Genomic DNA, 14,442 nt, shown 5'->3' with positions numbered 1-14,442 from the left:
CATTCGGTGTCTGTCTGCTAACGTTAGCCTACATTATAAAGCAGTTAAGGGTTTCAAAATCATGTATAACTAGCTATTAACCGTACGTACATATTTTGGAGATTTAAATCGAATTTGACCAAAAAAAAAAAAAAAAGTTGTCTGTCTCGTGTCGCCGATTCGGGGTCTGAGTCCAGCTCGAACATATAAGGCCGATAACATTTCCCTCAGCATGCAATGTCCATCATTACAGGTGTTTTATTTACCTTACTTGTGGTGAGCATCACCAAGACACAGCAGGCCAATCAGAAGAGAGGCTCATGAATATTAATTAGAAAGGCCAAAATCGGCCTGTTCTTAGCAGAGCTCCCGAGAAAGGAGCTGTAAAAATATATTGGGATGTTTTTGGTAGGCTACTTATACCGCAAATATATATTCTTAAGGACATCAAAATACCTAAAATAAAACTTCAAAAAGGTGTACAATATGGGACCTTTAAGTAAAATGTCCAAATAGAAGTTGCAAGCCTTTGCCACCTAAAATGTGGTAAATGAGAACAGACAGGAGAATTTGTGTATTGCAAACACATGATCATCCAGCAATCAGGGATGCAGTAACACGGTTGATTGGAGGCCGATTGCAAATGATCCGAAATTGTCAGGGAAAAACAGACACGGGCTGTCCCTTAACAGCAAAGACAGGTCTGACACTTTCCATTATGACTATAAGTTACGCCTGGGCAGTTTCACAATTTCATGGTTTTGCTTTGTCTGCAGTATCAGCCCTCGGTAGACCTCTGGGAGCTATTTTTAACATTATATCATGCAGTCCGTGCCAATTTGCCGTGCTTTCAAAATTGCCCCTGACATACAGCAAAAATCACTATGAAATATTGTGACATTAAATAACCATCAAATAGAAATGTGTTTCGTGTGCTGAAGTGGCACTCTGATGTTGAGCAATTGTTTATCGATATGGAAGAATCAGACTGCTCCTCGGCATTCACGTCATTGATAAAATAAACTATACTGTCATTAAAGGCACAGTTCAGTTACTCACCCTTATGTTGTTTGTTCAGAACCACTGTGACTTTCAGACGTTTTGAAGAGGTTTAGGTGTAGGCTACTGAATCGTTTAAGCTTCATAAAGGACACAAAAGCATCACAATTTTAGGCATGATACGCGCGTTACTTTTTTGTAGCCTAAACCGACATGTAAGTTACGTAAATATCCTACAAGCTCCAAGCGCCGAGTCAGTATTGAGATCCGACTCGTGAATGAATCGAACTTTAACTCTTTTCAATGAATCGAATGATTCGTTCATCATTTTTATACTGACTCAATGAACCGATCGTAGTCAACAGTTTACTGCACGTTAAGATTATCAGTGAATAAATACACTTAAATGTAGGTCTGTTGTTCACACAAAGCTAGTGAAACTAATCAACCGTTTCGATTTAAAATAATTGTATTTTTTTGTGCCAGTGTAAACGCAGTCTTAAAGGGATAGTTCACCCCAAAATGAAAATTCTGTCATCATTTACTCGCCCTCAAGTTGTTCCAAACCTGTATGAATTTAATTCTTCTGCTGAACACAAAGGAAGATATTTTGAAGAATATGGGTAACCAAACAGTTGTGACCCACAACTGGTTGCACACATTCTTCAAAATATATTCCTTTGTGTGCAGCAGAATAAATAAATTCATACAGGTTTGGAACAACTTGAGGGCAAGTGTAATGATGTAAATCAAGTAAATGATGACAGTTTTCATTTTTGGGTGAACTATACCTTTAATTGTGACATATCTGCCAGAATACACAAACCCTGGCATCAGGGACGTCGTTAGGCCTATTTTAGGGGGGCTGAAGCTACCCCAAAATGTTCCTAAGCCCCCCTAAATGAAAATAAGAACAACAATAACAATTCGATTTATCAATAACCGTATCCTCATTCATATTTAGACGCAACAAATGATATATACAGCTACAAAAAATAGCCGAAAAGTCGGAAGTTGGACTGAAGTACAAAGAGTCGTTGTGCTATCAAGATGATGCACCGCACCGTCTCGTTGCATTGGTGTGAACTGTGGCAGCTTTCAGAGCGTTGCAGACCGGAGCGCTGCAAGAAACTGGAGGATTCATCTCGTCTCGTCGTTACTCTAGTCTGAAGTTGAACTTGCTATGCACCCATACCCTCCCCCCCTCATCACGGTAAAACACAATGAAACGTGCATCACTCTACTTTCGTTTTCAATAACGTAATTCTCTTCAGGGAAAACCAATCAAGGCAAACATCGAACATATCGAAAACAAGGACTCGACAATACCGCTTTTTTTTCTTTTTTGAAGGGAAAAGTGAGAGAGAATTGTAGCCCATCCGGACAAATGCCCTGATTAAAACAATTTTTAATATAAAAATAAAAAAACTAGGGAATCACCGAAAACGTGAGGAAGATTCTGTTTTATTTCATTTATTGTAAGTGGCGATTGATAGCCCTATAATGTAGGCTACTGACGGTCATAGATAGCCTATGTAATCTATGCCCACGGTAACAAAGTTGCGCTGTTGAGGCTCGCGCTGTTATTTATAACATAGGCTATTATAGTTAAGAAACAATATATAGCCTAGGCTACACACGACCAGAGAGCTGTTTTCCTGAATGCCATCAAGATTGAAACCGAGACTGATTTCATAACAGTTCAATAAACAAATAATTAAAATTAAGTCACTTACATGCAATGACTGTTTTTGTTCTGTTTCAGCATCAGCGAAAATAGTTCCAAACAACAGAACAATAGCGCATCTCACAGCAACACTCAGCCGTGTTTCATTAATGAATGATTCAGCGTTTTGAACGAATCTATTGAGTCAAAGATTCAATTATCCATTCATAAACTGCCTCATTCTGAATAAATCAGCCTTTTGAACGAATCGTTTGAATGAATGACTCAATGACTCGCTCATTAAGACGGTCGCCTGCCGCCTCCTACTGGCGGTTTAGTTTCATAAAGTATCATTCTTTTCAACATTCCTTATGTGTATATTCAAAAATATTTAAAATAATCTCATTTAATACAGTTATAATTTTTCAATGTAAATTATTTAATTTGATTGGTATAACTAACAGCCTAGTGTCTTATTATTTTAATTGAATATATTGATCAAATTTAAGAATTTGAAATGAAAGATGGAGCAAACATTTAATAAAATTAGGGGAAAATGCCCTTTATAAAGGAGTGTTTTCAAACAGTGATGTAATGAAACATTGACAATTTAAGTTTGAAGGGAGTAAAGCCTCTGTTTAGGCTATTAAGGAAATGTAATTTTGCCAAAAGAAGAACTTTTATTTTAAATAAATGTTCATTTTAAATCAGCCTACTTCAGTGTGATATGTTACCATATTATCATGCTTAACACTGAGAATTTGAATAATTGTAATGTGATGATCAGATGCAGATATCTAAATCAGAGAATATGGGCGGTTTGCGGGTGGATTATTTATTTTTAATAGTTTCGGGTGACTCAAAGTGCACCAGATTAATGAATTTATCTTTAAAATGTACAAAATTTTCTTACGGGGGGGCATGCCCCCGGACCCCCCTAGAGGTACACCAACAAAAATAGTGTGAGAAACACCATGATGATATACAAAAAATACAAATTTAATTACCTTATTATTAAAATACATCATTAGGATTTTACCACGTCCGCCTCGTTTTGAACCAGGAAAAACCCTGTAAAGTGTACCCTGGGGGCTAAGCCCCCCCTTTCTTCCAATCCTAGTGACGTCCCTGCCTGGCATAACATTATTAAGTATTTGGTTTAAATACTTTTTATATAACTATTATAAGGATGGCCAATTAATCATTCTCTGAGGTAAAGGAGAGGAAACAGAAAGAGAGATAGAACAGGAAGAAAAACTCTAGTGTAGATCAAGTTTATGCAGATGGTTATACCAGAACGCCATCTAAACTTTCTTTCAAGACTCTTCTGACCACTACTAAGTACATATGAAGACAAACATTCCTCAGACAGTAGCGCAAAGCATCTCATGTTTCTGGCCTGTCGGGGACATTAACTCTTTGCCGCTTTTAAACAAGTTCAGATACATTTTCAGGCCTATGGCACATGGGACTGTGGTCATGGTTTATGGATAAATATCTGAAAACCATGTAGCTAGCAGTTTTGAAGCGTGAGGTCAGAGGTTGTCGGATGGCAATATCATTCTGAATATGTGTGTGTAAAATGGAAGTCTCCCATCTTATTGCTTAAACAGCAACATTACTGACAATGATGGTTTAGAATCTAAACACAGAGCAAAGCTTGAGCTGGAGATAAAAAAACATTTCCGCACTTTTAAAATCCCAAGTCGGAGATGTATAATTTTTATAAAGCACTGTCATTAGCAATGAGGTGTATCAGTAAGCGAGGCCAGCCATTTGGATCATTCGTTGCTCTGTGGTCTTTTGCATTGATACATTGAACAGATGGCAAGTGCGTTGGTGTCTAATCTGAGTCAGAGATCACAGAATGCTCTGATGATGAAGAACCAAGAGCTGTCAATCAAATCTCTCACAGAAATACTCTTTAATTTCTAATACAGGACAAAAATAAGCAAATTAACGTGCATGCCTTTACTATTTTCTCTACATTTTGCTTAGTACATAAATGGTTCTATTGATACAAAATATAAAAATATGTGGTACATCATTTACAGATAATTTACATTACATCCTTAACTTAGTAAATTTCTTCATTCAGTTGCCTATATACATCTTATTAATGGGATTTTCAGCCCAAAGCAAACACCATACAAAAAACATCACTGTGCCTGAATGGATTACATAACGGAAAATTGCACATTAGTTGTAACAAATGTGGCAACAGTGCTGCGGATTAAAGAAGTCCCTAAAAAGTGTAACATCCAGAATAATTTGTAAATATCACATGGGAGAGCATGCATATGCAATTGAGCCATGAACAAATTAAATTACTGCGTTTAATTCACTGATAGCCTCACAACACCGAAAAGCCTTTCAAACTATATTGACGGGAAAAATCTTGTGCAAGGTTGTGCATGATGCAGCAGGTGTGACTCATGAGATAATGCAGTTCTTGCTTTTCCTACGTTTGCGCGTGTGTAACTGTCCTCGGCTCTCGAACTGACCGGTTGCGCCGAGTCCTGAAGAGTTGTATTTACGTAGCAGCTCTTCGCTGGTCATGTACCTCAGCTGGACCGGTCTGGGAATTGGCTCACCCAGAAAATACCCTTCATCTTCTGACTCGGAAGATGAGGAACAGGTCGAGCACCAATCGTCATCGTAATCGTACTGGTCCCATGAATAAGGGCCCTGGTGTCGGTGTAGAGCGGGGTTTTGAAGCGTGAGGTCGGAGGTTGTCCGAGGGCATGGTCTGAAAGGCTGCTGTCTCAGCCTGCCACTTCCACCACCGTAGGGGTCCCGTGACCCACGGGGCGGAGGGAACTGGTCATAATCCTCACGAACATGAAGTTGAGATCGTTTCGGAGCTGGGCGGCGCTCGGCAGCGAGGTTAAGTGCGTTTTCCGAACGGGAACGCCTGGAGCGGCGAGAGTGGTGGTGGTGGTGTCGACGCCGTGGCTCTTCACGGTCGATGCTTCGACGGTGGGTCCGTTCACTCATGGGTGGTAGACGGGCGTTGTTGGCGTTGCTAACCAAACTTGCGCAATCCTCCTCCTGATAGGCAAAACCAGGCGGTAACGCATTAATTCCAGGAGGTTCACGGGAGTATTGCACAGGGTATTTGACTTGAACCGGGGCTTGAAGCTCCAGGTAGGGCTGTGCGGAGTTCAGGCTGCGCAGAGATTCAGAGCTGTGGAACTGCACAGAGGAGTTGAGGGTGCCCATGTTGCTCTTCTCAGACACGTTCATGCCGGAATCTTTGCTCAAGTCTGGCATTGAAAAGCGAGACAAGTGCTCCTGCCGTTTACTGCCGCCATCTGCAGAGGTGCCTGTAGACATCAAACATGTAAGACAGCTGTAATATTCTCTTGCCTTATAAAGTGAGTGACAGTACACTAAAAAGCGGAAAAATAATAAACTAGATTTGTTAAAATCCCTAATCCCAAGAAAGAACAATAGTAATTGCTGAGGCAAGCACTACTAAACGATAACCTTAACATTTTCAGTGCTCAATCAAAATATAAATAGAATTTCTGTTCAAAAGTTTGGGGTCAGTGAGATTTTTTTTAAGAACTTAAAGCATCAAGGTTTCCACAAAAATATTAAGCAGCACAACTGTTTTCAACATTGATAATAGTAAGAAATGTTTCTTCAGCAGCAAATCAGCATATTAGAATGATTTCTGAAGGATCATGTGACACTGAAGACTGGAGTAATGATGCTGAAAATTCAGCTTTGCCATCACAGGAATAAATTACATTTTAAAATATGTTAAAATATAATAGACTTATTTTAAATATTACGTTTTTTATTTTTTTTTTGACTGTATTTTTGATTAAATAAATGCAGCCTTGGTGAGCATAAGAGACTTCTTTCAAAAACATTAAAAAAATCTTAATAACCATAAACTTTTGATTGGTAGATAGTAAATGAAATAATAATAATAAATTATAATAAAATACCTGTAGCATTAGATAGAGCCAGTGACTCCATAGAGCCATGTGGCGTCTGCTCCAGTGGTGTGAGCTGTTCGCTAAAACCAAGTGCACTAATTGGGTTCCTGCTACGGCCCATCTGTGGTCCAACATCCTTCTCCTTCTGGAATACATGCAGGCTCACTGAGCGCTTATCCATGAAGCTGTTGTGTGGAATCTCATTAAAGCTTGTCTGTGATCGCAGTGCAGGCTGGTAATAGTCCTCTGGTCCCGGTTGGAACCAGTTCTCATTCAAAGACTGTCCTTTGAGAGCAGATACAGGGGGTCTCTTGGAGGCAACAGGCTCTTTAGGCCTTGGATCTGCTGGGTGACCAGGGGACAGATTTGAGGAATAGGAAGTCCGGATGTTGCACTGACTGAGCAAATGAAGAGGGTTTGAAGAGAGTTCATTACGGCTCTCGTACCCATACATCTCAGCCTGCGTCTTCCAGGATGGAGATTCTCTGTTCAGGCTGGGCGTTTGACTGGACAGACTAAGCAAATCCATTTGCAGGGACAGTGGGTCAACATCTGCAGAGTAACGCCCAGCTGAACCTTTCCCTCCCTGGTTCCCATCTCCTCCACTACCAACATTATTGCTCTTGTTGGATTTGGAGCTGCTGCGCCGGGCCTCACGTGAACGGGCGCTCTGGAATGCAGAATCTGACGAATCAGAGCCGTTCTGGTCATCGCCAATGCTACATGCCCGAGAGCAGAAGATCTGACCCTGCTTGGGTAGAAAAGGACGACCGAGCAGGGACTTCTTACAGCGAGCACAGCTAAAACAGGCCTCGGTGGCATGCCAGTGCTGGCCATCATATGTCATCTGACCCTGGTCAATACCTGCACAATAAGAGGACATCCATTACACACAGGTCACAAGCACCTATGGACAAAATTAAAACTCATAAACTATGGGTCAATGACACACAAAAGAGCCTACTATACAGAAAAGGAAAAACCATCTAGTTTAAAACATGCCAAGTTCTAAAATTTACTCTTTGAATTCAAGCTAGTTACATTTTCAAAGGCCCTGTTAACATCTGGTATTATCGGATCACAAGTGGGCGATGCTAAATACAGGTGTAAACAGGGTCTGAAATGTTTTGAGCTTGTCCACTTTCGACCACTTCCAGAGGTAGTCGAAAACGCATTCGACTGGATTGCTTTCATAGTGTAAACGCTCATGTGGTTGAATGCGTTCGAACAGCCACCAGAGACCGCCTGCCCTCCACCTACTGACCTAATGAGTAAACATTATGAGAAGTGTGCTAGCCACACAGGAACAACTTTGTTGGCTGAAGACCCAAATTTGGTTTGAAAAACGTACCAAGCACAACTTGGTCACCATCACCGCGTTCGCCTGGTCTTGCGGATGTCAGAGCAGAAACTAAAGATGCTACTCTCCATTTTTTTTTCTGTTGTCTCCCGTTGCGTTCATATTTAAATTGCGTGATCTTATTTCCTCCATTAGAACGAAAGATCTGAAAAAAACCCTCCCTTCAAAGAAATCAGGACAGAAGTGGTTGAAAGTGGACAAAAGACACGGATTAAAACACTAGGTGTAAACGGTTATGTGTCTCCGTCATCTACTTATGATCCGATTGATCAAAACGCATCTTAATACCAGGCGTAAACAGGGCCTATGTTTTTTTTTTACCTTGACACCCATTCTTAATGGTTTGCAAAAGTTTTAAGCAGTTGAAGTGAAGCAGAAAAAAACGAATATATTAGCAGTGAAGCCCTTTTTAAAACTTCTACAGAAAAATTAGGCTTAATACGGAAATTAAAACCATCGTAGAAGAGCTTTATTCAAGTTACTGTCCATATGATTTGCAGTTAGTGTATTTTTAAAATAATAGGTAGGACAAAATAAAATTAGCATCATGTCACTGACTTCTCTATTGCATTGCAGCAAATGCACAAGAGAGTAATCTTCTAGACATGACATCAGAGTACTTAACAACACTGTGAAAATTTGAATGCATGTTTTAGTTGCGTAAGCTTAAAATTGAGCAGATTTAAAATGACAGCTACTTAAAGTAAACAAATGCAGAACAAAGATGTCATTGAAGGATTGCATCCTTCTCGAGAGGTGTAGACGTGTTTGGAGAATGCTGATTATACGGTGTGCCACATATTGCAGAAATACATTCGATTTTAATCACAGTTCTAAAGCAGCCGCGCTCTAATGGACAACATCTGTTTTGAAAACCCGCACTGATGCTTCCTGTTTATAATCAGTTTCATGAAATTACTTTCTGTGGTCCTGTGTGGAAAGTAATTCCGGATTGAATTGCTACAAAACAAGCTGCCAAAACGTTGAACGTGAACGCCAGACTAAACTATCAGCTTGCAAGCACTTTATGTTTAATATCTTAACGATAGAAAAAGCAGGTCAGTCGTCTCTTGGCATTTGCTACGGTGCGGTTTCTGCAAGAGCAAAGCGGACCGGCCGCACGTGGATGCTGAGGGGATTCCAGGTCGGCACTGATAGATGGGCTCTTACCGATGTGTTCCCCGCAGGAGTCGCAGTACTCGGCGTACAGGGACTCAAAGCAGGTGCAGCAGTACGGCCGGCCCTCTTTCATGATGTAACGCTGGCCGCCCAGAACCGTCTCGCACTCGAAACAGCAAAAGTGCTTCATGTGCCAGTGCCTGCCCTCTGCCTCTGTGCACTCATCTGAAAAAATGATCTAAGAGACAGAAGCAGAGAAAAGAGGGATCAGTTTTCTGCAGTGGAAGTGACAGGACTGAAGCTAAAGGCTCTGCTGAGGCAACAGACTGAGCTGCAGCACAGCAGTAACTCCATTATCACTATAGAGATGAAGTTCTGTAACCATGGTAATCATGCAATGTATTCAGCTGTCTTTACATAAAATGGGAACTAGAAAAACAAGGCTCGTTCAGTTTAATCTTTAACTGCACAATGAGAGACAACTCCATTTTGATTGCATTTGACAAGATTTCAAGCATTCGGTTTTCTTGTGCACCTTAAGGGTGCGGTTACATTTACAGTGAAAAGTTGCGGACACATTACTGAAATTGCAACGGAAAAAGGTCCATTGTCTACTGTCAATAGCGTAGAGATGTATGAAACACTGCAGACAGAAAAGACATTTTAAACCTAGCGGTTTTCTGTCGGATAAAATGTGGCAAATTCACGTGATCTTGAAAATGAGAAAACCCTGCAAGGGGAACTTTTTCGGTCTCATGCAAAACTCCTGATCGCATGGATTCCTATTGGGATGACTGGATTTTTTTGCGAACAATGGTATACGTGACCGCATCTAAAAGCAGTCCTCTCAATAGGAATCCATATGTACAGTGAAAACATTTCCCTGTATGGATTTCACATCGGAATTACTTTTAACACGCAACAAATATAAAGCTGCTTGTTTTGGAAGTGACCTCTAAGTAAGCGATGCTTCATGTATCGCTACACTATTGACAATGGACCTGTTAAAAGCTTTGCTAATGTGACCACGCCTTAAGATAATGAAATTTCCTCAATGTTAAAACTCTAGGACATTCAAAACCTCATTTCCTTGAAAAACACCTTAATAAAAAGAGTGATTCACAATGTGTTTTTTACCAAAAAAGGACTATATTCCAAATATCTGCAGTTTTACATTAGGCAGCCAAGGTTACGTACAAGATACATACTAATGTTAAGAGGTTCATGTCTTGTAATAGCAGGGTGAGAGTATCTCACCTCATCACAGGCCGAACATCGAGGTTTGAGTCTCTCAGCATGGTGGCGACCACAGAAGATCTTCCCGTCCTGGTAGAAGTAGATAAGATCCACCAGCAGCTCGTCACACATGCTGCACACAAAGCATTGTGGGTGCCAGCACACCCCGTGGCCCGCACGTGACGCAAAGACTGCAATGTCACCTCCGTTTATCTGTCCCCCACACTAAAAATGTGAGAGAGTTAAAGGGTTAAAAAGAGTCTTGTTGACATTTATAGGTCATTTAGCAGCAGGGTACAAGATTAAATCAATACTCATTATCTTGAGACTCTAATATTGTGAACAGATGTGTTTATAGATCGACTAGTTGTCCACCAAATGATTAGATATAAAAACTAAAATATGTTTTAATCTACATGCTTATAGAGGGAGTTTAAAATGGAGGTAAAAATGGAGGCTTTAAACTAAAACTGCATTTTTAGACCCCTGTATTTATGCATCAGGCTTTTTTTATTTTTTTTTATTTTTAAGAATGCATCCTATGTAAACTTCCACTCTGATCAGACAACCCACCCTGCAAAAAAAGATTTTACTTTTTTTTTTTATGTTTTTGAAAGTCTGCACACAAAGGCTGTATTAACTTTATCAAAAATATAATAAAAACTGTGATAATGTGAAACGTGATTACAATTTAAAATAACTGTTTTCTATATTAATATATTTTACAATGTAATTTATTCCTGTAATGGCAAAGCTGAATTTTTAGCATCATTACATGCATTACATTACAATGCATCCTTGCTGAATAAAAGTATTAATTTCTTTACAATTACCAAACCCAAACTTATGTATGAAAGTGTGTGTATTTTTTGCATATCCACAGACAAAGCAAAAAAAAAAAAAAAAAAAAAGAATTTGTAACAAGTGGCCACCATATTCTGTCTGCTATATATAAAGGAACAGCTGACATTAGCTGTTTGTTTTTTCATTAAAGGTCTCGTTCAGCATTTCACAATATCTTGCATTATGCGGAGAGTCAGCAAATGTTTAATGGGCCAGGCAGATGCATGCCCGTCACCTTCGAGACCAATATTTATAGGAAAAACTGCATCTTTTCAACATCACTGGGAGCTAAATGGGGGCTTATATCTTTAAGAGTGTCACAGTAGAGGATACATTTAAAAAAATGCTCTAAAAAAGCCAAACTGTGTCAGTGTGACATCTGTTCCTGAGAGGTAACAGAAGGGGAGAGAAACAAGGCAGGTGGCCACAGACCTGCATATCCAGCTTAGATTCAGCTCTTATTCACTTACTGGCACTAACATGACATCCCAGGTGGACTTACACATAAAACCTATAGAGGAAGCCTTAAAACCGACAATGAAAATAAGCGGCTAAGAACAAAACTACCAGTTTCAATGAACCACTGAAGCTGATCTCTTCCTGTGGCCACAACACCCTCCACCCCAAACTATGATTCATTCAAATGCCACACACACACACACACACACACACAAATGAACACTTTGCACACCTGTTCACAGATGGCTCCAGTCATGGTCACCGGGAAGGGCCTGACGTTACCGCGGCCCAGGTTCTCCCTCTTTCTCTGGTTGCTGAAGAGCTTCAGCTCTCGTTTTTCCTCATCATCCAGACTGTTACAGTATCGCACCTGCACAACAAGATCTCAGGTCAGTGGTGACGTGTAAACATGGACAGACACGTGTGAAAAATGATGGCACGCACAAACATACATGCTTTTTGAGAGGTGACCTTTTCGAGCCCAAGCTGATCTTACCTCATTGTCGTGTGGGGGAAGCTGATGCAGAAGCTGTTTGATGCGATGCTTCTCCCCAGGACTGTTCACGTATGGTACTTTATCCTCTGGCAAAGAGCTGTAATACTGATGTACCTGGAATGACAATGGAGAACAATATCAGCTCTGAATTACTTCAATTCATAGTAAATTAAATAAAAATAATATTCATTTAAATACATAAAGGAAATTTTGCAAAAGCAGGTTTGAGTGAGACAAAATCTTGTTTTCAAGTGGTTTGTAGTCACAAATTGGAGGGGTGATTTCATGCTAGCAAATAAATAAAACAGCAAGTACTTGGTTTGTTAAATCAAGCACTTGGATTTTGGCACTTGGGTGAGACTGTTTCTATATCCCTGTTGGTGTTAACCCCTTCCCCCTATTTCGCCCAAGGTCCTCGCCTTTCACACATGCAGCTAAAACAGTCAGAGTGATTTATGGATGAGCAATGCACGAGTTAATGGAATCGGCCCCTTCTATCCCCCCTGACGTGTTTAAATGGAGGACCCTTTATCTCAAGATGATAAGAATGCATATCCAGATCTCATCCCAGCTTAATTAACCGTAGCTTTACATTTTTGAATGAAAATGGACATTATCATTATCACAGTTGTCTAATCAACATAATGAAATTTAAGTGTAATTACATCACACATTTCATTTTATAATTGGCCAAATAATGAGAGCATGAGTCTACATTACACTATAATATAATTGTGTGTAGACTCGTGGCTGACTTTTTGGAACGCAAACAGGCCAGTGAAGAATCCAGACTTAGCAGGAGCCATAATAAGGTTCTTGCATCCTCAGACCACCCGTCCAAACCTATTACACAGATCTGATGGCCTAATGGCTTAATCTGATATAAAGCAGGGGCCATCTGCCTCTGTCAACAACCAGGAATAAGAAACAGTGCTGAATACAACTGAGAAACTGTAATGAAATAAAGCAAGCGGCGTTTTCACTAACTGAACATATCTGCAAAAACAGCGTTATAACAAAAAACGATTAAGCTTTTGTTAAATGAAATGAAGTGGAAATAAAATAAATTAAATAAAAAATTGTAACTAAAACAACATACACAAAAATTAGAAATGTCAAAGTGTTAATATTACAAAATCAAAAAACTAAAATTAAAGTTATGTAGAAATGTTTTTAAAAAAATAACAAAAATGACAGAACATAATGAAATTACTTATTATTAAATTGACTAAATACTAAAATTAAAATACAAAATTTTATAATAAAAAAGCTAATTCAAAATATTTATATAGTATATGAATTATATTAAAATAACACTGGTCCAAAAATAATTACTGTTTTCTAAGAAAGTAGTAAAAAAAGATATATAGCCTATATTACACCCCATTTTTAGCAAAATACCAAAATATCAGTTGCTGTTACACATGAAATTTCACAGCAACTTATACAACAGCAAAAGCTAATAAATTTCCTAAATACTAACTGTACTTTTAAATGAAACAGATTGCAGTTCCCTTTGGTGTCACTAGGGGTGCAAAATTACATTCAGCTTTAAAGAACAACATGAATGTCATATTATTACTTTACATTGTGTTTTTACCAAGCAGCGTGAACGAGTGAAACGTAAAGACACAGATGAAATACTGCTTATCTCAGAGCCCCATCAAAATGTGTTTTACAAGAGCCAGGATACATTTGGGATACGGTCTGAAACAAAATGATCAGCTTCTTCTGTAATGTGTGGGATTTGTTTTCAGAGCCCCATCCACGTCCTGTGTTTAATGCCTCGCTGTAATAAGGAGCTGTCTCTTTAAACGAGCTGATTGCTCTTCCGTTGCTTGTGTTGGCCGGTACAGTGTCAGCAAGGGGTTTCTGAAGGACTCGTGCAGAGGTTCTTTTGGGATAGTTGAAAAATTACACGGAACACCAACTGTGGTCTGGTCCTGGTAAATTACAGTGGAGACATCCAACAATAACACACTCCCTGGGCCAGCAAAAGAACTGTTGTGACGCAGCGATCAGAGGGACATGGACCCAGAGCCCAAAGCACTCACACAGAGGAACAGCTTGTGGAAATAACTATAATCAGCAGGAAGGGATCTGGCAACCCGCCCCAGTGTCAAGGGATCTTGCAACTGCATTTTGCGCCAGACAGAGAGAGAGGGTGAAGAAAATGCAAATGCTCTTGATTTGAGGGCAAACCAGCCAGAGCCCAGACAGCTGTTTTCCATTGAAGAGAGAAAGGAGGCATAGCATACACTGGATGACACAGTAAATATGCACCATAATTTGTTGAAGAAAAAATAAATTCATTAAAAGAACTGGCTCACAAAGG

At 39.6% G+C, this 14,442-nt stretch overlaps 1 protein-coding gene across 3 annotated transcripts in view; it reads right to left on the bottom strand.

Annotated features, from left to right (window-relative positions):
* Positions 1–4,549: 4,549 nt before the first annotated feature.
* Positions 4,550–14,442, bottom strand: part of prickle2b (prickle homolog 2b) — a 126,193-nt gene continuing 116,300 nt past the window's right edge. For all 3 annotated transcript variants that reach the window (XM_081358327.1, XM_081358329.1, XM_081358328.1), the window contains 6 exons: positions 12,108–12,221; positions 11,844–11,981; positions 10,331–10,534; positions 9,125–9,311; positions 6,604–7,458; positions 4,550–5,970 (listed from right to left, as the gene is read on the bottom strand). In XM_081358327.1, the coding sequence (XP_081214453.1) occupies positions 5,078–5,970; positions 6,604–7,458; positions 9,125–9,311; positions 10,331–10,534; positions 11,844–11,981; positions 12,108–12,221 (2,391 nt within the window). In that variant the 3' untranslated portion in view covers positions 4,550–5,077. The remainder of the gene's footprint in view (positions 5,971–6,603; positions 7,459–9,124; positions 9,312–10,330; positions 10,535–11,843; positions 11,982–12,107; positions 12,222–14,442) is intronic.

Source organism: Scardinius erythrophthalmus, assembly GCF_964197995.2.
Source record: "Scardinius erythrophthalmus genome assembly, chromosome: 25".
Lineage (NCBI taxonomy): Eukaryota > Metazoa > Chordata > Actinopteri > Cypriniformes > Leuciscidae > Scardinius > Scardinius erythrophthalmus.
This window is presented reverse-complemented; position numbering and strand designations above follow the sequence as displayed.